Raw genomic sequence first — 24,903 nt, 5'->3', positions numbered from 1 at the left:
GTTATTTTCACCAATGTTGATCATCTACTCTTTCTTTTTTTTCAAGTATTTTAGTATTAGACTACTTTTAAGTGGTTAGTGTTCACGGTTGCTTTTCATTCACGAAAAGAGGATGGGGCATCTTTAAATTTACAACAAAAAGTAGACGCAATGCAATTTCACGAGTAGAGTTTGAAAAGGGTGTATAATATACTTACAAACCTTAGTTTTATTTTTATCGGATAGAAAGATTATTTTCGATGATACTGATAATCCAAAGAAGGGCATCTTTAAATTTACAGATACGGATATATTTTCCATATCTTTAAATTTTTTCTTTTGTTATTTCTTGAGTGGAGAGCGATGTGTAACACATTGACACTCCACAAACAGAAAAAGGAAAAAACGAGGGGTATAGAGTAGGGAGAGGGCTTCAATAACATTTATAATATAATCAAAACGGATTTAGAATATAAACGCCATGAATTTTATCGCTATAAAACATATATTAGTTAAATTTAACGATTTTTATTGTATATTTGTATTTCCTATTGAAAAATATTGAGTTTAGTTGAACGTACATGAATATGGCTAACCAAAAGTTTGTGGATCAGGTTCTTTTCATGTTTTTTTTTTTTTTTTTGTGATTACTACTAGCAGAAAACAGCTACTCCTTGTGTTGTTTCTTTTTCAATAAAATAAAATAAAAATAAAAATGGATAGGATGGGTAACTGCCAATACCATGTGAATGCCACCTGTATATACATTTTCTTGTCTTTGTTTTTTTCATCTAGCTAAGAACCTACTTAAGTCACTTAATATATTTGTTTCTTCTTCAAATGCTATGATATGATCTGTCCCTAATTTTTTGTATTAAAATTTGGTGTCAAAATTAGTGCTCACAGATTATTAATTTTTGTCCTAGTGTTTAATAGCTTTTCTTTTAATCTTTTTATTTTGAGATAATCATGATTTCGTCGGTGTCTCATCACTAATTATAAGAGACATAATGTCATTCAGTGTATTAGGGAAATAGATGTAGCAGCTCTCAGCCAACCCATCACACCTAATTGTTAATCTAATTGTCCCTTACTTTTCAAGCTTCTTAACAACTAAAATTAAGTCGTCTTCACTCGTCTGTGTGATCCATATATCAGGAGTTCGAGTCGTAAAAACAATCTCTAATGTTTTATCTATATCACATCATTTGAAATGTTTTGTGCATCGAATCATCATTTTTATAACAACTAAAAATAATTTTACTAATACAATGAATTTTGTCGTACTAGAAATAAGAGACATTACAAATCACAAGTCACGAGCAATTGGGTATAAGGTCTATAGTTTACACCACAACTAATAATTGAGATTTCTTAAATTTGGGCTTTAATTTATAGATCAAAATTCTCCAGAGTGTTGTTTAGGTAATTAGGGCACCAGTAATATATACGATGAACAATAAAGAAATATACCATAGTTATAATTTGTAATACATATTTAAACGTATTACGTCTAACAAAAAGAGTTTCAATCTTTTCGGCTTCAAGTGTGTGTCTTCAAGTATCATTGTTCACGACGTGTTGGCACGTGATATGCCGATTTTTGCCTACTCGATGTTCTTATTAATGTACAACACTATATAAACGGATAATTATTAAAATTATTTTTCTATCATGTTTAAGTAAAATTTACGTTCAAACACAAAAATACAAGAGGACTACAAATTTAGCAAGTGAACACATATAAAGTCACATAAATAACCTTTAATTATACATTCAAAATTAGGGCAACTTTTTGGTAATTAAAGATGTTTGTTATGTGCACGTTTTGGTAATTATTGGTAATTAAGCTATGCATGTGGATACATTATATTGGTACCTTGTTTAAGACATAATGTCCAAATACAATGTGTGTCTATGTGGGGAAGAGAAAAATTAAAGCTTCCTATAGATTTGCACATGTAGTGGGGGGACTATTTATTCAATATTATAACTTCTAAATTTTTTGTATTAATTACAATTATTATCAAACAATTTTAGTTATATATATTTAGTGACAATTCAAAAGTGTTACATAAAAGTCAAATTATATCCAACTCTTTAGAATCAATGGTAATTTGGAAGAACTTAAGTTAGTTAAACCAATCATTATTGTGTATACATTGTGACTTGTTGAATCTAGATAGATTGTGTTAATTTTGTAAAAGTTCTCTATATTGTCAAAATATAAATAAATGAAATTATAACATAATACAATATAATATGTGGAATAGCAAAGAAGTAGCATAGAAAGTATTATTAATGAATGTGGTGCAGTACTCCTTCACCCTTCATCATAGATTTCGAATTCAAATTCTGAATATAAAAAATTCTTGATAGAAAATACGCCGAATCTAATTAAGTGCAAAGTCAATGCTATAGTTATCTGTTGAAAAAATTTAATTTACAGATTGGGAAGTCCGTCGAGTTGTCAACGTGTCTTAATAATTACCTGTCCATAGTTGAAGGTTTCAGTGACGGCGTACGATGATGCACGTTGCAAATTAAAAAAAGAAAATACACACTATCACTAATATACGTATCAAATTATATTAATTTATTGTACTTACATGGTAAAAATAAAGTTTAAAAAATGTAGTAGTATTCCTTTAGGCATAATTTATGTGGTATTTTTTTTTCTTCGAGATTTAAATAATATGAGTTTTAATTGTATTTAAAATATACTTTTATGATTATGATTTGTGAAATATTAAATTAATCTAAATATTGATCTAGTTTTATCTTTAAAAATTAATTAAATTAATTTCTCAATAAAAAGTACTACATCAAATTGAGATTACAAAACAGTAATTTATAATTGTTAAATGATAAATTTTATGTACAAACATTTTTATATATATTGACGTCATATAATACTGAACAAATAAATTTGCTACTCCCTATGTTCTTTTCTGAAATAAGTACTTAGAGTAGTGTTTTCGGGTTTCAAGAGGAATTGCTCTCAGTCTTACAAAATTATACTCCATATTCATTATTTTTAAAAAATAAATAGATTTTTAAAAAATATATCTAAATGAAAAATATCACTTATTTAGAAACGAAGAAAGTCGAAGTTTGTCATGATCAAATCATTAAGCAAGTGACAGTGAAGCAACATAGAATTTGTGGTTAAATTGAGTTCATACTTCATTGGAAACATCATGTGGGCAGCTCACCAGAATATATACATCCTTCCAAGTGGCTTGCTTCTCAATTCGACAGCTCTTTTTTTCTTCTAAAATACTCAAGTCCAAGTGTTTTAGGTAATTTCCTTTTTCTGCCTTTTTTTCTATTGACACTTCCCTTGTATTTTCTATACAATTAGGAAGGTAGTTCAAGAACCTAAATTTTTGGGCGCCAAACAAAGAGTGAGATGGAGGTAGAAGTTCTGATACGAGTTATATATTTATATTAATTTTAATTTTAATTATTAATAATTGAAATCGTTAATCTAAAATCAAAATATATAAAATTGAAGTATTAGTTTTGTCTCTAGCTATATCGCACCTTTTATAGTTATTCGGGAGAAATAGTGTATATACTCGCGTACGTGTACTCATTTATAAAATTTATCCTTTTTAAATATATATATATATATATGTGTGTTGTAGATTTTTGTGGTATATAGTTCACAATTTATATACTTAAATAGTATAAAACATTAAAAATAGTTGAATTAGTAGATAAGAGAGGGGAGGAGATGCAGGTTGTTATGATGTAATCCCAAATTATGTCATTTGCCTGCCATTATACCAGCAATACATTATCACATTGTCCTATTTATGTATATTAAGTCTTTGGTGAAAATTCCGTCTCACACACTTATTTGAACAAAAATTATTAATATTCGTGAACTCATAAATTACATCTAGCTAGATTTACTTCTGGCTTTTACCTTGTTATGGATTAGTAATTTTGATTGATATTCTCGACTTTATAATATAATTAGCACTTATATGTAAGTATGAAAAAGTGCTCCTTGCCTTAAAATAACATTTTGAACATTTTTTCCCCCAAATACTGAATTTTGATTACCTAATTAAACTCCTCAATAATTTACAGAGCTAGCTGATCAACTAAGAATCCAACTTCAAGAACTCCAGAGTAGTGCAAACAATTAATTAATGGATCAACACCTGTAATTAAGTACTAAATTAGAAATAATTATTTGGTGAGTCATTAATTAAGTAGTACTTGTCAATTTTTTTTGTTTTTGTTTTATATAACCACCGGTTCATGTTCTATGGCTGTTGAGAATATAATTCCCACAATCCACATACAAATAAAACAAGTATACCTACTACTTTGAAGTTTGAACTAATCTCACTTATGGTGATATGAATGAACTAACACACGTTTATTTATAAGACAAAATGCAAATGCTCCAAGTCAAATCATCATATCAAGGATTAGATTGTACTAATTTATTAGTAATTGATGGTTAACTGCTTTTTCACCCAACCAACAACATAAATAATACTACTATATTCAAAATATTTACATAAGTGAAGTCTGAGGAGAGTAGAATATACACAGATCTTATCTTTACATTGTGAAAGTACTACCTCGTGCATGTAGATAGACTAATTCTGAAGAAAAAAAAACTATTATGAGCAGCAAATTATCAAAGTTGTTAATGTAATTAAAAGGAACAAGACAGTAAAGAAGACGGTTTTTAACCTATCCAAAAAGAAACAAAGGGAAACAAGATGTAAATAAAAAGTTTGGGACAGTGAGACTTGATTAGGTAGTTGAATATCTTTACCATAACTCGATAGGTTTAATAATTCGTGTTACAACGAAAAATAAGCGAGAAAATATTATTGATCCTTGAGGTGAGATTAAGCTAGCGTTTGCCCATAGATTTTTAAATATTTTTGACAAATATGATTTGGGTGAAATTTCACCATGTGTTTGACCATAGTATTTGAAAAATATATTTCACCTTTTTAAGAATTATGATTTATACCCATAAGTTTTAAAAACTATCGAAACTAATCATATGTTTGTATTACATGACACATGACTTTGTTACCCTAAGCCGATTGTTCATCATTTTCATCAACAACCACTGAATATTTCATCACTACTTTGATGTTCACATAAAAATTATGTAAACCAACGCAAACAACTACTATAGAGGGTGTTCTTGTAAAAGATAAAAGTTTGGTGTAGAAATTGAATCGAGACTTGGTTCAAATACTAATTTTTTCTAGTATTTGAAAATTTGGGTTATTTGCCAAAAATATTTACAAAATAATGGCAAATTGTATGAACAAACACTATTTGCTAAATTTTTCCTTAAATTTTACTTGGAAAATCTATGGCTAAACGGGTCTAGGAGGGGGGAGGGGGAGAAAGTTTGGCAACCCAATCATATCAGTAAATGACTAGGTGACCTTACAAATCAAGTTAAGTTAAATATATCACTATTTTCTATTTAATTTTTGGATATTCTTAGCTATGATCTTTAGTTCCTTTAACATTTAAATTAAGGAAAACAGTAAAAATCAAGTTCATNATATTTACAAAATAATGACAAATTGTATGAACAAACACTATTTGCTAAATTTTTCCTTAAATTTTACTTGGAAAATCTATGGCCAAACGGGTCTAAGAAAAAAGAAGAGGGGGCGTGGGGAGGGGGAGAAAGTTTGGCAACCCAATCATATCAGTTAATGACTAGGTGACCTTACAAATCAAGTTAAGTCAAATATATCACTATTTTCTATTTAATTTTTGGATATTCTTAGCTATCATCTTTAGTTCCTTTAACATTTAAATTAAGGAAAACAGTAAAAATCAAGTTCATTAAATAATAGTTAACATAGATATAGTGTAAATAAAAATGAATTGAGAAACTTAAAAGGAAATGAATAGGGGTATTAGAAGTAAAGACCTTGAAATAAAAAAATTTGAATGATGTTTATCAAATATTTCAAAAATCATATAATTTAGTGTTTTAAAAATAATTGGGAAAATAAATCAAAATTCTTCACGAAAAAATGTTTATTTATATTGAAAAAAACACAAAGAAACACTTAAAATTACGATTGCAATTGATATTAACGGGCCATATAACAATTATAATTGTAATAGAGTCAAACCATTCGTTTTTAATTAAAAGTGAGTTCCAGCTGCGTTTACCTTCAATTATTTCAATATGTATGAGATTTTTTGATGAAAAAAATAAATTTTATTAAATCCTAATACAAACTTCAAACATCACCGAATAATAAAATAAAATAAAAAACAAAAAACTTGTCTGATTTCGGGGTGGAGTCTCAATCTGATTTGTACATTTTTTTTTAAAAAAAATTATGTTATCTTCCCTACATGACAAGAGGAAATTGAAAGGGTGAAGGAGAGAGGCTTTATGGATAAGAATTCCTTATCGAGTTTATTGAGATTTGAGACCATGAATTATCTTAAAAGAAACTTTGCACTTTATGGTATCTATTGGGACATTATATATGCTGACATGTTAAATAGTCGTATTTATTTAAAAAATGAGCACCTACTTATATGGAGACATATATTTTGTAAAATAACATACAATGTATTGGAATTAACATTCTCAAAGTAAATGCTTTTTTAAAAATAAGACAGTTCGATGCACAAAACATTTCGTGTTAGCAAGGTTGAGAGAAGGATCACACCTTAAGAGATATGATATAAATAACTTATTTTAATGTAATTTATTAGTGCTTGAACTCATAACCTATAGATTATACGGCAGCAACTAAATAAATGTCTCTTGATTATAAATTCAAATAACTGTCGCATACTTATCCTAATTCCATATTTTCATTGATACTGAAATCTGAACAAAACTAGAAAAGAGTATAAATGGGCTTGACCCGTAAAGTAGAACCAACGATTTGAGATGGACGGTTTGGGCTAAACAATGTCATCCCAATATCCCATTTTGACTCTTGAGGGTATTCGGCCCATTTTTCTAGATGGGTGGTTTAGGATAAATCACCCCATATATTATATATTTAAGGGATAATATTATAAGTTTTAAATCTCTTTTTAAAATATTATTGCTTATAACATTTTAATTACGAGTTATAACAGATCAGTTTTTATTTTAATTTCACATTATTAAATAATTAATATTTTATAATTATATTTTAATTATTATGTGATATAATTAAAGAATCAATCATAATTATCTGTTACTCAATTTTAGGAATTTACCTTGATTCTTATATTTGTTTTACGGTCACACTTCAAACCCCACCTCCCAACCACCACGTTTCTTATATTCTTCTCACACACCATAACAACACCCCACCACCCCCATGTTCAAAAATTAAACATTTCTCTCTCACCTCTTCATTCATCCTCCTTACAAATCGTAAATCATCTCTCTATCACCATAATCTGAAATCTCAATTCTACAATCAAAAGAAAGGCCAAATCTGTGAAAACAATGTAGAAGAAACTTGAGCACACTCTTAGAAAAAGCCCTAGATTAGTCGAAATGAGTTCTACTATTGAAATCGAGGCTCCAATTTTTAACATATTGACTCAATCGCCATTGACCAACAAGAATGCAAGTTTGGCTTTTGATAAGGTGAAATTGGAGTTAGCAATTATTCAATTTAGTATGATTTAAAAAAATAAATAAAATTGTTTCTTTATGCATATGATTCTGGTATGTTGCCCCACAAAAGAAAACACAAATTCCCAAAAAGAATAAGAAAAGAGAAGCAAAAAAAATTGCAAGTCCTCCAAATCAAAAGGAACAAAAGAGAAAAGGAAAAATGGTGGAACCTCCTTCGAATTCAGACTCAGATTTTGTAAGCGAGATGTTTTTAAAAAAAATAAAAAATAAAAAATAAAAAATCAACAAATGTCGAATGGGGTCAGTCATCAAAACCCTCTAAAAGAAGAGCAACAATGAAAGATGACTCGGAAATTTCAATTTCAAAAAAAGGCAAGAAAGTTGTTAGAGTAAATATTCAATTTAATAGGATTTAAAAAAAAAAAACTGTTTCTTTATGCATATGATTCTGGTATGAAATTTGTTTAATGTTGGCATGAAATTGGTATGATCTATGCATCTATATGTATATTCATTGTCATGTTTTTTTCCATGTTTTAAAAATTTTTGAATGATATATATTTGTTTATGCTACAGTTTTTTGCAACAATACAATAAGCATCGTTTTACATTTCAAATTTATTTCTTTTAGTAATTTGTTCCAAGTTGGATACCATCTTCATACAATTTTATTTTTAATTTGTCAAAAGTTTTCAAGTTGGATATCAAGTTTATACAATTTGAATATTAGCATTAGCCAAATTTTTATTAGACTTTAGTTTTGAAAAACACCTCATAAACACAGTACACCACAATTGTATACATTGTTACACTTAAGCTTTCCAAATAGATATCAAATGAATAACACATTATCTAGTTTTACGTTTTGTTTCTTATAATTTTTCAGTGGGATACCCGTTGTATACAAAATGCATACCAATTGGATACATCATTAACTAGTTTTAATTTGGATAACTTGGTTGGAAATCTTAAATACATTTTAATGTTTCTATTTTTACAATGCGATATCAGTTCGAAATCAAATGGACACCAATTAAAATTACATGAAATATTTTATGTTGGCTTACATTGTATCTAACTGGTCTCCAAATTGAAAAATAAGAATTACATTAAATTGGTATCTAATTTGTATAAATCCGGGAAGAATGAAGATGGCAATGTAAAACAATGATCATTTTATATTATATCCGCCTCAATTACATCTTGTTTTATATTTTTTCAAGTCGGACACCAAGTGGATACCAAAAGAATACTAATTGAAAATTACAATAACTAATATCTATGTGACTCAATTGCATACCAAATGGATACCAATTGCATACTAGCATTACTTAATAATTTTTTCACTATTTATTTGAAAATACAATTAATACATAAAAACAGATTTTACAGTACTCATAATAAATGTTCTGAAATTATAATTCGTTAGCTTAAAATACATAATAAATCAAAAGATGAGTTTGTCACAATTATAAATTATGACCTTTTTTTTGGTGCAGAGTAATTTGAACATGTCTTCCTGTTGTGGTCATCTCGACGACATGTATTGCATGTAACTTTAGACCTCTTGAATTTCACATCAGCAATTATTCACACATTTCATACATATTTCATGCCAAAATTCATCAATTATTCATACTAAGATCATGCCACTATAATACCAAAATAATTTCATTTCTACCTATTAATTGTCATTTATTAAATACACAATATACCAAATTCATTACATTATTATTCCCAAATTCATTTCAATATAATGCCAAAAAAAATATTCAATCATACCAGAATCGTACCAAAAAATATTATAAATTGCCATACATGTCTGTTATAAGTAATATACAAATTCCAAAAAAAAAGATTATGTAATTTTTTTAACCAGAAACATACCAAAAAAATAATATTTGGTTCAGACAAATAATGAACAAATTAAATGTTCAAAAAGCAACATTATACTTTAAAAAATGTCATAATTAAAATTATTATACACAACAAAAAATCAGAAATCAGTATACAAATTTCATACAATTTTTATGCACACTTTTCATATCTATTGGATATCAAAATCATACCTATTTTATGCCATAAGTCATTACTTATTTATACCAGAATCACGCCACCAGATTAAATAATGCCAGAATCGTACCAACATGGTATAACCAATATATCAATTACAAACAAATTTTGTGTAATTTTAAATCAAAAACATACAAAAAAAAAAGAAAAAGAAATGTTCATATCAAAATCTAACAGTATACAAAACAAAAAAACACCTTAATTAAAACTATTGTACACAAATGAAATCTTTATAAAAATTCCAGTTTGAATGTTCATAATTTTTGTTACATTTTCTTACCAATACAAATAAAATATATGAAAGAACACTAACCTGAAGGATTCTATCTAGCACCATGATTTATTAATGTTGATAAGAAACCGTCCATAACAAGAAAATGAAGATTATTGAATAAAAACAAAAAGAAATTAGACGAGAGTGACGACTAACCAGTGAAAATATTAAGAAGAGAGAGAAACATTTGAAGAAAAGAAAAGAAATCTGTTTCAAAATGCCAATAATTGCTTTGAGCTAAACAAGAAAAAAAAAATTCCTTTGTTATGACTCTTCTATTTTTATGTCTCTTATTAATTATCATTAATATTTTCAAATTATTTACTACTAAAATATCCGTTTTTACCTTATTTTTTCACACAAATTAATTTTTACTGTTATTTTAAATCATTTTTATTTTAGTAAAATATTATAACCAATAAAATTTTATTGTTATAACTTGAAAGATAAAGAATAATGTCATAACTTATAATTATTAGTCCTATATATGTCAATTATAAAATTTTCACTGAGGTTTATTTCATATTTTAGACCATGATGAGTATGCGTTTTTATATAGGATCAAACGAGTTTTGTTCGATCGAGAGGTAGAGATATATCTGAGCGTGATAGAAAATTTGAGATCATATGAGAATTTGTAAAGAAAATAAATAAAAAAATTGACTTGATCTTGAACATTATTTAAAAACATAATAATTATCCTGATTCCTGATATTGATAGTAAATAATTATTTTCAAATTGTAAGTGTAAAGAGAAATATATAATTAGATAATAATACTCTAATTGATAAATTCAAAATGTCCATATTGCTTTTAATATAATATTAACAATTGTTATTGTTGTGAGAATTGCCTCAATGGAAAAATAAATCAAAATTGATAAAAACTTATTTAAGAGCAACAACGAAAGAGAGATCGAAGAGATTGACTATATTATTAATTGAAATAGAACTACTAAAGAAAATCAAATTATCAGACAGTTGTTCATAACGTTGTATCGACTGATCCAATTATGAATGTTGTAAAATATAATATGACTACATTGGATGTATTGGATCGAATTTGACAAAACATTGCATTAAAGTGTGGTTAAATGTTTCAAATTCATTAAATTTTTCCATTTCAAGTGAGGAATAAATTGAAATAGCATTTTTTAAAAACATTTTACATTTAACTTTATTTATATGGGTTGGATTGACTATGAAAGGCATGGTTTGATAAAAGTATATATTTTTTAGGCTATTAGATAATGAATCTTTTTTTAAGAATATTTCAATATTATTTGAAATAATTAGTTGTGTTTATTGAGATTAGATTAAAAAAAATATCATTATTTTCGTGAAACTATATGTGTCATTATAGATTTTAACTCTATCAAAGGCGACAAATTTTTGTCATAAGAAGATGTTGGTATTGAGCTATTAGCATGAATGAGATGATGCATGTAACACTACGATAAGACGATATTATCAAGTCATCAAGTGGGACATATGCTACTCACCGCTAGATTAATTACCTAGTTGATCTTGGATATTGTGTCGGTAAAAATATATTATTCTTGTTGAAATGTACAAACATATGTTTAGCCCTGTCAAAGATTCAAACGTGGTTTTGATAATTCAATTCAACTGAAATGGTATCAAATCATACGATTTATGCAATTATTATTGAAAGTTTGTAAAGCCGAGTTGAAATGAATTTATACTTATTCAAATGTTAATTATTATTTTTATTTGAAACTAATGCATGTTGTTTTATAACAAATAATACCTATATTTACCGTATTGAGGGAACAAGGATAAAATGTGACACATATATGATAAGTGAAATGGTTTAGAATAATCCTCTTGCCAAGTTATGCATTCCAACACTACTATTATGTCATAGCTAATAATACACAAAAGAGTATAACATGTATAATTTCATAAAATGTAATTAATGAGAGGAAAATCAAAAGAAAGGTGGAAGTGATAAAAATCTAATCAAGGAAAAAAATGATAAAAAATATGTACATAACATGGAAAAATAATAATTCATTTAGAAACTTTATCGAGTAAGATATTTGATGACCAGAGATAACATTTTTTTATTTCAAAAGTTCATAAATCGAATGATTTTCAAACACAAAATAAGTTAAGTGATTTACTAGCTAATGTCACATATTCAACTAACCTTTTGAGAAATCTACTCTATAATCAATTAATCATGGTTTACCTATACAAGTAAGACATTAATTAAATGTCAGTACAAAATCATTTAAATATGAGACGTGACACATACACATGTTTCATAGACTTTTTTTTAAATGTAATTTAATTTTTTTTTTATACAACTATAAAAAATAAATATTGCAGCTATAAATTGGAAGTTTAGTAATGTATCGAAGCTACTAGTTTTTTTTCTTTATTTCAGAAATCATCGAAATCAAATATACAAATTTTTTCACCAAAGCAATTCAAATAAGCAGCAAATTCCTTTTCCCGCCCACTAATAAACGAAAATTTAAACTTCCCACTAAATTTTTTTCACACAGATCGCAGAAATTGAACGATCCGCGAAAACCATAACTAGCGAATCACAGATAACCACGTGGATCCTAGCTACACGCAACGGCTAATACTGAACGTCCGATCTCTATTTCATCTACGGCTTAGAATCACGATCCTCGTTACCTGTAATTGACCAATCAAATACAGACCCCAAAACCTATATAAATCCTACTCTTCTTTAAGCTAACTCATCACTCACACAATCTCTTAACCATCGCAAAAGAAATTTCAATTCATCCTTCAATTCTGAACAATGGCACCAAAGGCAGGAAAGAAGCCAGCGGAGAAGAAACCAGTTGAGGAGAAGAAGGCTGAGGAAGTTCCTGCTGAGAAGAAGCCTAAGGCCGGAAAGAAGCTCCCAAAGGATGCCGGCGCCGACAAGAAGAAGAAGAGGTCAAAGAAGAGCGTTGAAACCTACAAGATCTACATCTTCAAGGTTTTGAAGCAGGTGCATCCCGATATCGGTATTTCCAGCAAGTCTATGGGTATCATGAACAGCTTCATCAATGACATTTTTGAGAAGCTTGCTCAGGAGTCTTCTAGATTGGCTAGGATCAACAAGAAGCCAACTATTACTTCTAGGGAAATTCAGACTGCTGTCAGACTTGTGCTACCTGGTGAATTGGCAAAGCATGCTGTTTCTGAAGGAACTAAGGCTGTCACCAAGTTTACTAGCAATTAGGGTTTTGATTTGCGGATCTTTTGGGTCAATGTAAAGGATTGTTGTTTTTGATGTTTGCTTAGTAGCTGGCCTTAGTATGATACAATCTAATGAATCGAAGCTTTTCCCAAATGAAATTCCTTATTGGTTATGTTATTCGTGTTTTCCGTATCTCCAAAAATCTAGTGTTCTGTGGTTATTCTTCTGGAATTTTTGTAAACCAAGTAGAATGTAGCAATTAACTCTGGTTTAAATCTCTATTGTCTGAATCGAACTTCTATTCTCATCAGTATTAATTTTCTTGGAGAAACTTGTAGGTGTTTTCCGAGTGTTTGTTGTTCCTTCCTGTTAGCTGTATATATTTTGTTCTCAATTGAAGTTACACACTAAAATGTTTCTGAATATATCAGGCAACATCTATGGTTTATTGTTTAATCTTGAATGTAGGTGATTATCCTCTCTACGAATTTCTTGAAAGGGCATCTCATTATGTTAAGATATTATGTAAACCATGTAAACAGTACCATTTCGTGAACAGAACCATACTTCTAAAGAGCTCTTGAGAACAGCGGAATTTCAAGTCTCTACCAAAACACAAATCTAATAACACTTCCAGCCATTGGAGAAAACCACTACATCTACAAGCTCTATTTATGCGGTTTCTATCTAAATTCTCCCACTTAATATGTGTGTGTATCTCAGTTGTCTGTACATGTACTCTTTTCAAAATTTTCCAGTTTTGGGCTCTCCTAGTATGGTAGATCATTGTTCCCTAAGTTGTTGCTACTACTTTGTTTCTGAAATCGCTTTCGTTTCTTCCTATTAATTTTCAGCATTATTCCCTTCACCTCTTCCAGCTGTATAGGCAAGCATGTCCTACTGATTGTGGGGGAGGGGGGTGCGGAGCAATAGGTTGAATTACTATATAAAGAGGAGTTGTAAACTATAGGACTTCTTGTTTGAGTATGAATATGAATTTGGTCTAGCTATATTACAAGCTTTTGTTTTTACAATCTTAATCTAATTACAGTAGACAACCTATGCCTTAATAAAGATAAGTTGGGGACATAGTAAACCTTCTACTATAAGAAGGATTCCTGGGACTGGAAGGGGAAAGATTGAATCTTGAAAGTCTGAGCCCCGGTTAGCAAGATCGGAAGTGTTAGTGTCCTCTTAAGAAGGAATACCCGATTTCTGGGGTTAATTTTGATCACTAGGAGAGAAGAGTGGACTATTCACTACAAGAAAATGACTCTTTAGGGACCAAAATATAGGGACGAGTTACTAAACTAGTCCTTGAAAGCATACCAATAAGGACAAGGTTTTCTTCTGGTGTTTAATTCTAATTAATTAGGGAAAGGAAAAGAAATAGTCCCTAAATTAATAGAGATCTGGTCCTAAGTCTCTAAATTGAGTGGACAAAAAGACCCCCATTGGACTTTTTTCCTTTTTTTCCTTTAAAAAATAAATCAAAATTGAACACCCCTCTAGTTTTAATTAATTCAAAAGAAGCGTTCCCTCTCAAACCATTAGAGAGTCGAACCCTAAATTTCTAGTGGAGAGCCAAGCCCTAAATGCTCTTCTCTGAAACCATGATTCACGATCTTAATGTTCCACTCATGGATTAGATATGTAATCTTATGTTCCATAGGAGTCCAGATCTTTGATAATTGTGGAATATGTTGCCAAGTTGGGAGATGCAGACCATTGCATCAGCTGTTTCTCAAAATGGAGAAAATCCATGTAATTTCTTCGATTTCATCTCTATACACTTCCTGGTTTGACTATGGTAAGCACCCGTTTATTATTGTATTTTATTAACTGATTATTTGAAATGGAACATATATTTGGGTTGCGATTCATGGATTTTTTTGTAACAATGTCAGAAGTTCATCTTCAAGGCATGGTTTAGTGTTTTTCTAGAGACTTATAGTAGAAATTATTTGTGTCTCTTTATTCTTTTCGATGATAAATTTATGGTTATGATTATGGATCTAAGTAGTAGTTTATAGAAATCACCATCTGAATGGTTAACTATCAACTGTAGAAGTATTAGGAAGTTAGAAAATTGATATAGAAAATTGAAAAGTTGGGGTGGTCAGCTGGAAAATTATACCATGTATACACTTAAAATGTGATGGCAAAGTGGTCGATAAGTATTCACTCTTGCTTTTAACTCACGTGTTCGATTTATTTCTGTGACGTTATTTTGTCTCTATTTTGTTCATTGCTGCTTCTGAAGGCGAAGCTGTTACTGCAAGAAAATAATAGAATTAGCTATGCATTTATAGTAAGAAATCTGTAAAGTTAATTCTTGTTTGTACTTAGAATAGATTTTTACAACTAATCATAAGAGTCAGTTGTTTCAATTCTACTTAAAGACATTATAAATTCCTTATCTTTTTCCCACCTTTATGTATGAAATATTAACTTTTCATTGTTTTGCTTATAAACTCTTTGAGTTATGATTCTGTTTTGTGTTTTACTCATTGAATTAAAGTGCTTTGCAATATATTTGAATCATATTTATAGTAATATAGTTTTATCTTGACCTTTTCAATGCTAGTTTTGACTTTATATATTTGTTAATTCTAGTTAGTTTTTATGATTAAGCTAACTATTATGTCAATTGATTTAAAATTTTTGGTGCACCGAATAATTAGGAAAAATGTTATTTTACTTATCAATATTTGAACGCCCTTATCCAAATTTTGACTACACCACTGATGGCCATCATTATCCAACTTGAAACTTTGGCTTTCCTGAGGAATCAAAATCAAGTATTTGAAGGTTGTTGTATTTATAGTCGTTTTGCAATCTGCCTGGAAGATGATGTTAAGATATTTTTTAACTTAGGCGAATCTCCAACAAGTAATTCTGAACTGTGATATGGTACATAAATACTGTTATTAAATTTATTATAGCAGTAATTGTACTTGTCAAATATAAATTCTATAAAAAGAACTCTTAATTGTACTAAGACATTCTAAAGAATAAACATGTGTTGTTCTTAAATTTGTGTGTCTTCCATTATGGATGAGGAAGTACATGATATGAAGTAATGCACAGGAGAAGAGTATATTATTGATAATCCTTTGTGATAGATAGATTTTTGATAAGGTGAGTTTGATATTTTGACTAGATTGTGATACGTAGAAAAATTGGTATACAAAGGGGAATGAAAAATTATAATGCAAAATCATTTAGAGAAATTTCCAAGTAGCCAGAGCTAGTTCTTTATTGGCTACACAATGCATTTATACCAATAGTGAGGTGCATGGTTTAAGGAGTAAAAGGGTACTAAAGTAATATTGGCTCACTTCTCATTTGTGATTCACATAAAATTTTCTAGCATCCATAGATATGTGTATATGGACTTTGACTTGGTCGATCTTGAGGACATGTTGAGATGAAGATTGTTATGTTGTTTGGCAGAAAAATAATTTGGAGCTCTGTAATTAAAGAGGTCTTGTACTTTTGCACCTGATTTGTAGGATGGAGAACATAAGACACCAAAAAAAGTTGCATTTTAACTTTATATATAGCATGTGAACCAACTCTTATAATTGAAAATTTTAGAGAAGGATGAGGTATTGTGCGCGTGCAAGGTTTATAAGGAAGATCGGAACCATACTTGTTGCATTTAGAATTGCCTTACAGTATGTACTCTAGCTTTTTCTGTTAACTAGAATAGGGGAAGAGCTAGAACCACAAGCAATTACAGAGCTGGAAGACACAGAAGATCGACAGGGTTAGGAAGTAAGCATTTAGTAATTGCATTGCCTTTTAATGAGATAAGCTTAAATACCCTGTAAGTTGCCACTAGCTTGCAACCTGCTGTCTTAGATAATGAATTATGTTTACATGTTGATCATAATAACTGTAAATTAAACAAAGATCTTTAGTATAGATAGTACAAATTGTAGAGGAGAAAAGATATAGCTTGAGAATCTTTGGATGTTAAACTAGTAGTCTGTTCTGTCCCATTGCGTTCTACAAAATTCCTAAATGTTTTTGAGGCAAGTACTATTATTTTTTAACCTTTTTTCTTACTGATTTCTTTTAATGTATTAAGCTAATTATTGAGTTACTTGAAACAACTACAAACTACTCTTTGGTCTATTAAGATAGAAAGACAAGATAAGGTTTACTTCCACATATTTTAAATATTTATGGGAGCTGCAACTTAGTTAAGTATGTCAAGTTGATTATTTTTAGGAATCAACTCCCAAATAAGAGCATATAGAAGTAAATACTGGTTGAATGTTGAGCAGACACCATATTCACATCCAGCTAGTTGGTCCAGACTCAGTTACTTAGTTATAAATGTTTCACGTGTTTTTCTGATAAATACAAGATCTATGCAGTAGACAAGTCCTGGATCATCCATGAGGTGTTTCTCAACATATCCAAAAATGCATTGTGGCCCATTCGTCTTGCCAAGCTATTTTTGATGAAAACATTCAACGCAATAGGTATTTTCTTATATTCTGTCTATTTTACTAACTCGTTATTTTGCAAATCACTAGTACTGTTGAACTTCTGAAAGTACTCATATTGTACTGATAGCAAGTTATAGATGTTGTGATATCGGAAACAACCTCTCTATCTCATGCAAGCCTTTCCAGACTTCACTTGTCGGATCACAGTGGGCATGTTGATGTTATTTGTTCTAGATCTCGTCATATTGTTTCAGTTATTTGCTTGTTCTAAAATTATTTACACATCTTATGAAAAAGTATCATATGCATATGGTGACCATTGCAGGTTTCATTAAATGACTGGGATGCATCAATATATTAATGGCTTTGCAAACACGTTAAGTGTAAAAGAATGCTACAGGGATTCACACTATGTTTGAACTTTGCCAATTACTAATTATTACACTAGGGAAATATGACAGTTTGCTCCACTCCTAAAAGGTTGGAATCTATGTGAAGATCAGTTTTCCTCTATATGCTCGACACAAACTGGACATAGGATTGCTCAAAAGACTGCTGGACCTGGCACTATTAGACATGGGAATTGCAGGTGCTTGAACTTAAAGAGTATAGGCAGTTGAAGAAGTAAACAACACATCTATATTAATTTTATTTCATAAAGGATGTTAGTTTTTTTTTTTTTCTGTGAAGTATTTGTGTAAATAATAATATGACGACTCATGTACTATGGTGTATATTTATATATATGAAGACAGATTATGATAGTTCTATATCAATGCAGTTTGATTATTGTCATTACTAATTATATTATAACTTCAAAAATAGTAAACTAAAAAGAATGTATATATAGGGACCACACTTTTTCAAATAAGCTTTTGCGGACCAGCAAGCTGGTGGTTAAAAATCTTTGAGCACCAATTGATCTTCTATCTAAGGACAAATGAATATAGTCCTTAAAAGAGTTTTTAGGACCAGATCTTTGGTGGCCCTGTGACCTCTCTAGGGACCAGAAATACAGTCCCTAAAACAATTTTAAAGACCAGTTTAATGCTGGTCGTAAAACTAATTTAAGGACCAGCTAGTCCACCTTGTCCTTAATGTCCATTAGCGGCGGAAGCTATAGGGACGAGGTGGCGACCAGATTTTCCAGTCGCTATTGACCTTTAGGGACCAAAATCTTACTTTTTAGGACTACTTTTCCCTTCCCTATAAAGCGTTTTTCTTGTAGTGATTGAAAGTCTAAATTCCTATCCGCCTTAGGTAGAGAGTTCGATTTCAAATCCTACGATATATTGACCTATGAATCGGCTATTACGCAACNAGTAGACAACCTATGCCTTAATAAAGATAAGTTGGGGACATAGTAAACCTTCTACTATAAGAAGGATTCCTGGGACTGGAAGGGGAAAGATTGAATCTTGAAAGTCTGAGCCCCGGTTAGCAAGATTGGAAGTGTTAGTGTTCTCTTAAGAAGGAATACCCGATTTCTGGGGTTAGCTTTGATCACTAGGAGAGAAGAGTGGACTATTGAAAGTCTAAATTCCTATCCACCTTAGGTATAGAGTTCGATTTCAAATCCAACGATATATTGACCTATGAATCGGCTATTACGCAACTCTTCTTCGCAACCCCTTTCAGTTGTTGGATGCAGAAAACAACCTATTCACCTATTTGACGACTCGGTGATCTTTGACATGTTAAACCTGATTGCATGTACTTTCGCCTTTCACTCATACAGTTGAATCGACTAGTCACTTTAAATTAAACCTTGAGACGGAGCACTACCTCTCACCTTTCGATTATTGCAAGAACCACTCATAATGCATTCAGCAATATTTGATCTGCTGTGGTACCTTTTTTGATCAAATATAGCTCCTTGTGATTGAGTATTCACCTCCCTTAGTCTGTACCTATCTTGTACATAACAAGCTTTGCATTTTTAATTTCATGGAGTGAATCTGCCTCAAGCTTTACGAAAAGTAACTTCTATCATAAAATATACTCCCCTAATGTAGATTGAGAACTTAATGATTACTAAAAAATGATGTTTGTAGTATTAATATACGATCAACGTTTTTGAACTTTTGGCTATCAGCTGCACTTGTTCTCATTCTAATCAATAAAACCGTTTTGAAATGATATCAACATATATGTGCTATAAGAAGCAAAATTTAAATGGTAAAATGCAAGTTCTAAATGGAAAAATAATGGGCATATATATATATATATATAATTTTTTTATGAGCATATTTGATTGATATTTAATATTGAAGTGAAATAAAAACGTTTTAGTTTTTTTAATGAAGCTAAAGAATATCTCTTGTTTTCTAATCCATGCACAGTTTAATTCTGTGGAGAAAAAAGATCTGCCGGTTGTAATTTCTCACTTTATTTTTACTCGTTCAGGTAATAGTCTACAAGATATTAATAATGTTATTCTAATTTTGTGTTTATTTAACTAAATAGAGTTTTACGTAATGAAAAAATTACTAAAAAACTACATATTTTTGGAGATTTATATTAACTATCTCTTATTTCTTAGGAATGATTTATTTTTAAAGAGGATTGCCCAAGTTAATACTTCGATGATTTCCGCTTGTTAATACATATCCAATAAGTATATTTTGTATTGATGCGGTCATAGTAGACGAAATATTCACATGAGAAAAGATAAGTAAATGAGCCTCTACTTAAGCCTCCAAAGAAATAGGTAAATGAACAATCATTTATTCTCTATCAAAATCGACCTTGAATCCCTTGCAAACTAATGAATATATATAAATAGCGCACCCTAAACTACAACGGGCTGAAAGTCCAATAAGTATATCTTGTGTTGATGCGGTCATGCGGAAATGGGGTCCCGAATAATTGTAAACAAAAGATTCACATGAGAAAAGATAAGTAAATGAGCCTCTACTTAAGCCTCCAAGGAAATAGGTACATGAAACAATCATTTACTCTCTATCAAAATCGATCTTGAATCCCTTGCAAACTAATGAATGTATATAAATAGCGCGCCCTCAACTACAATGGGCTGAAATACCTGTATGCCTAATCTATGTAGCGTGAGTTGTAATACCGTAGCCATATTCATTAGTGTATAGAGTTAACGAACTTGGAAAATAATATATCATTTGTTTGCATTTAACTGTCACAATAAAGTTTTATACAATTAATAATGAAAATTTTAATAAAAAATGTAGTTTAACCAATATATTTCTTTTTAACTTTTAGTTATTTATCTATTTATGTGTTATTTAATTTTAAAATAATTTATACTAAACATAAAATAAAACAATTATTTTATCTTAATATCCTAAAGAGGACAACTAAAGGGGAAAATATATATGTTTTGTAAAACAAAGGTGAATGAGGGAGTACTTTTTACTTTTCTTTTCACTTTGTAAACAATTAAAATAGAGAATACGGAACGTCCATTCTCCCTTTCATCAACGGTCCACAATCACGATCCGCGTAAACCGATAATAACCAATCAAACAACAGAATCAAAACCCTATATAATACTCACTTCCCCCAATTCATTACCTCATCACTCACGCATTCTCTTCATCAAAATTCCTTTTCTGCCTTCTGTTAAACATCTCAACAATGGCACCAAAGACAGGAGGGAAAAAGCCAGCTGAGAAGAAACCAGTAGAGGAGAAGAAGGCCGAGGAAGTTCCAGCAGAGAAGAAGCCGAAAGCCGGAAAGAAGCTCCCGAAGGATGCCGCGGTCGACAAGAAGAAGAAGAAGACAAAGAAGAGCGTTGAAACCTACAAGATCTACATCTTCAAGGTGCTCAAGCAGGTGCATCCTGATATCGGTATTTCCAGCAAGTCTATGGGAATAATGAACAGTTTCATTAATGATATATTTGAAAAGCTTGCTCAGGAAGCATCTAGATTGGCTAGGATTAATAAGAAGCCTACAATTACATCTAGGGAAATTCAGACTGCTGTAAGACTTGTTTTACCTGGTGAATTGGCTAAGCATGCTGTTTCTGAGGGAACTAAGGCTGTTACTAAGTTCACTAGCAACTAGGGTTTGAATTTGTGTTTTTTTTTTGTATTTTGGGTCAATGTAAAGGATGTTTGATTTCGATTTGTAATTGGCCTTTAAAATATTACTGCTAATGAATTAAAGCTTTTTCCTACTGAAATTCTGTGTTGGATCTGATTTGTTTCGTTATTTTCTTGTGAAATTTGGTGTTTCCTATCTGGAATTTATTTTCAGAGCATGATTGTGTATCTGTGATGTTCAAAGTAAATGATAATGTCAACATACCAAGTACGTAACAACTCTAATTTCTCAAAACAATACTAATATATATATAATACTCACTGCATCATAACAACTGAGAATTGTAGCAACAAAGTAGCAAAGCTCTACACATAATATGAATAGAACTCCTTTTTAACCAATGGCTAATTGTGCCTGCATCTCAAATAAAATTCTCCAAGGTTTTACTCAGTCCATTAATTCTCAATTAAATTAGTCTGCTTCTCTAATTTTTGCTAATAGCCATACCTAGGAAAGACTTTAAATGTTTATTTTGCGGTTCTGTGCAAGTTATTCAAGGATTATTTTGTTGTAGAACAGTTTAAGCGTTTCATAATATTATATAGATATTGTTTTCTTCTTAAGTTTTAACTTAATTCTGTTTTAGAAGTTGAACTAAATCTTGTTTACCACTCGACTTACAGAAGAAGTGCTGATTATTTTTGTATGACAAGCTCTTGTTTCTTCAGCATCAAATAACTTTTGGCCAACCAAATTCAGTTCACCTATACATATTTGTATCTGAGAAGTCCATAATGTGAACATGTTAAGAACATCAGTTTCTCTTTATTCTTGGAACTTAAAGAAGGATTATAATGACCTTGGTAATGAAAAAAATATTATGGATTGGACTATAAGACTTCACATATTTGGAGAATTTTAATAGCTCAGTTAATTAATTATTTGAGCTTTTATTTTGTTGATGAGAATTCAATTCCCCGAGTTCTTATTCCCTCCCACTTCCCACCATAAAAATAAAATGAAAAGTAAAGGACTTTAAATTGTTTTTGGAGTATTTATTTATTTCTGTAAGAAGTAATCAACTACTACAAGTGAAAAGAAGAACTATCCCATAAAGGAAAGAAAACTCAATACATAATACAATGATCAGGGGTAAATGTAGAAAAAAGAGAAAATCCCTACTCAATCAAATTTCAAGTATCAGTTGTTTGTATGGTTGTATTTGTGTGTTACAAATTCTAATCCTCCAAAGTCTTCTGCGGTTCATGGGACCGGATGAACTCTTCGATTTTCGCCTTCAACTCAGTGTTGGGAATCAACATGTCCGCAGTTAGATGAGACCGGCTAAATGGGTCTGTACTCTGACTAAGAAGGTGCCGCTGAATAACAGGCCGGTCCATTGTTTTCCTCGAAAAGGGAAGAATGACAGGATCCTTCATTAAAGTATATTGGATCGGGTCAAGGAATTCATCAGGAATGTCTCCAAGAGCAGCCTCAGCATCCAGTGCTTCTGAAGCTGCAGTCTTGGCCTTTGCAGCAAGGTCGATGAACTCTTGTATGATACTCAAATCTTCACCAATTCTTCCAAGGACTTCAACTGCAGCACTAAATATCTGATCACTGTATGATCGACCATCTCTTATAATTGCAGCTGGAAAGATGTTCTCCTTATCTCCTCTCGCCAAATGGACATATATTTTCACAATCTGTTTGAGCAACTCTTTCGGACGAAATTCATACTTTTCAGGGTCTTTCAAGCTAAGAGATTTTCTTTGTGGACCTACCAGCTGTAGTAAGAAGTAATTCAACATGCTAGCAACTCTTTCCACCATCTCAGGAAGAAGAAAAGGGACAGTGATTTGTTCTGAAGTAAATGCTAACAGGCTCACATCTTCATTTGTCAATTTCATATCAGTTTGAATTATATTCTCTTGTGAATGGAATAGACTGGTTCTCTCCTGCCTTTCTTGAGCTGGTTTTCGCTCCCATTCCTCTGTGTCAGACATTTCAGCTTCCAGCTCTTTTAGTTCAAGAATTTTACCGAGACTTTCATCGAGAAGATAGATGCTATCATTAATCAAGAAGTTTAAGAAATTCAAATAAACACCCTTCTCCTCCTCCTTGGCGATCCGTCTCCATGCATTCTGGTGACTTGGAACTTGCCAAAGATATTCAAGTAGTTCAGCAATGTTGTGGCGGATATTAAATTTATCATAGAACTGCGTGTGGGAACCTGTAAATTCAATGTCAACATAAAGCTTCAAAAGATTTTTCACAAGGTACTGCAGAGAGAGTTGATGCCCCTCAAACAAAGTAGACATTGCAGGAGAGCTGTTATCACGGGGCATCCAACAGTTTAGAACTTCAACCATCTTTGCTCTAAGGTAAGGGTTTCTGATATATTCTGGACTTGCCATGAACAAGATAATGAAATTCATGAAGTCGTCCAGCAAGACACCATCCAAAGCTTCAGGAATCCGAGAAGCAAAACTTAGCAGCTCCATGGTATCTTCAACGAAGTGCTCAGGCATAGATGCAAACTCCATAGGGCAAGGGGAAGGTAAAGGCATCTTAAAACCACCAACAAGCCCGACCAGCCAAACAACCATCAACCTGTAGAAGGATAATGCACGCTGGAGAAGTCCTCCATCCCTCAGTATTTGGGCTTCATAGCATAATTCTTCCTGTGAATACGACTCAAGATCTTTTTCCAAGTGAGATATTTCCTGCTGCAACTGTGGCGAGGGTGTTTGTTCTAGCATGGTTTTCAGGGTAGACAAATCATCTTTACATCTTGAAATGTCCTGAACAAGATGCTTAAAGTCCGAAAATGCTTTTAGGAGGCCGAGGTTGAGCACCCGTGCAGTCATGAAGAAGCATTCACATATGAAGGGGTATTTAGCTTTCTCACTACTTGATATTGGATTGTTATAGTGGAGAATTGAAGATCCACCAGAGTCATTCCCAGAGCTTGTAGCTTCCTGAGATGCCAACAACCAATTTTTTCCAACACTGCCATCTTTAGAGACATCAACTTTCCCAGGATTATTTTGATTTATCTATTCAGAGACTTCTTCTGATGATGCATGCAGAGCAGTCAACTCCCTCAGTTGCAGACGGGTGCTAGAAAACACATATTGGGGATCAATCTTGTCCCGTTTTGTCAAATTGACATCTAAGAAAGGTTCACAAAGCCGAAGCATAACGACACTGAGATTTACAAACATGCCTGAGCTAGCACAAGATAATGGATCAACCTGCAACTTTGCCCTTGACGAATTTTTGTTTATAAC

General features: G+C 31.1%; 2 protein-coding genes and 1 pseudogene across 3 annotated transcripts; 2 read left to right on the top strand and 1 right to left on the bottom strand.

Moving 5' to 3' along the window:
• Positions 1 to 12,680: 12,680 nt before the first annotated feature.
• LOC125850820 (histone H2B.1) lies at positions 12,681 to 13,303 on the top strand. Its single transcript, XM_049530655.1, has one exon. It carries the CDS (start codon positions 12,741 to 12,743, stop codon positions 13,167 to 13,169), a length of 429 nt encoding a protein of 142 aa, XP_049386612.1. The 5' UTR covers positions 12,681 to 12,740; the 3' UTR covers positions 13,170 to 13,303.
• A 7,819-nt stretch (positions 13,304 to 21,122) lies between these two features.
• Positions 21,123 to 21,749, top strand: LOC125850819 (histone H2B.1-like). The gene has a single exon (XM_049530654.1). The coding sequence runs from the start codon at positions 21,200 to 21,202 to the stop codon at positions 21,629 to 21,631; it is 432 nt and encodes a 143-aa protein (XP_049386611.1). The 5' UTR covers positions 21,123 to 21,199; the 3' UTR covers positions 21,632 to 21,749.
• A 992-nt stretch (positions 21,750 to 22,741) lies between these two features.
• LOC125850821 (probable ubiquitin conjugation factor E4) lies at positions 22,742 to 24,897 on the bottom strand (annotated as a pseudogene). Its single transcript, XR_007444850.1, has one exon. The product of XR_007444850.1 is annotated as a probable ubiquitin conjugation factor E4 (transcript).
• Positions 24,898 to 24,903: the final 6 nt, after the last annotated feature.

The sequence above is a fragment of the Solanum stenotomum genome, unplaced genomic scaffold (assembly GCF_019186545.1).
Source record: "Solanum stenotomum isolate F172 unplaced genomic scaffold, ASM1918654v1 scaffold1960, whole genome shotgun sequence".
NCBI classification, from domain to species: Eukaryota; Viridiplantae; Streptophyta; class Magnoliopsida; order Solanales; family Solanaceae; genus Solanum; species Solanum stenotomum.
Note: the sequence above shows the minus strand (reverse complement) of the source record. Positions and strands in the feature narration are given on the sequence as shown.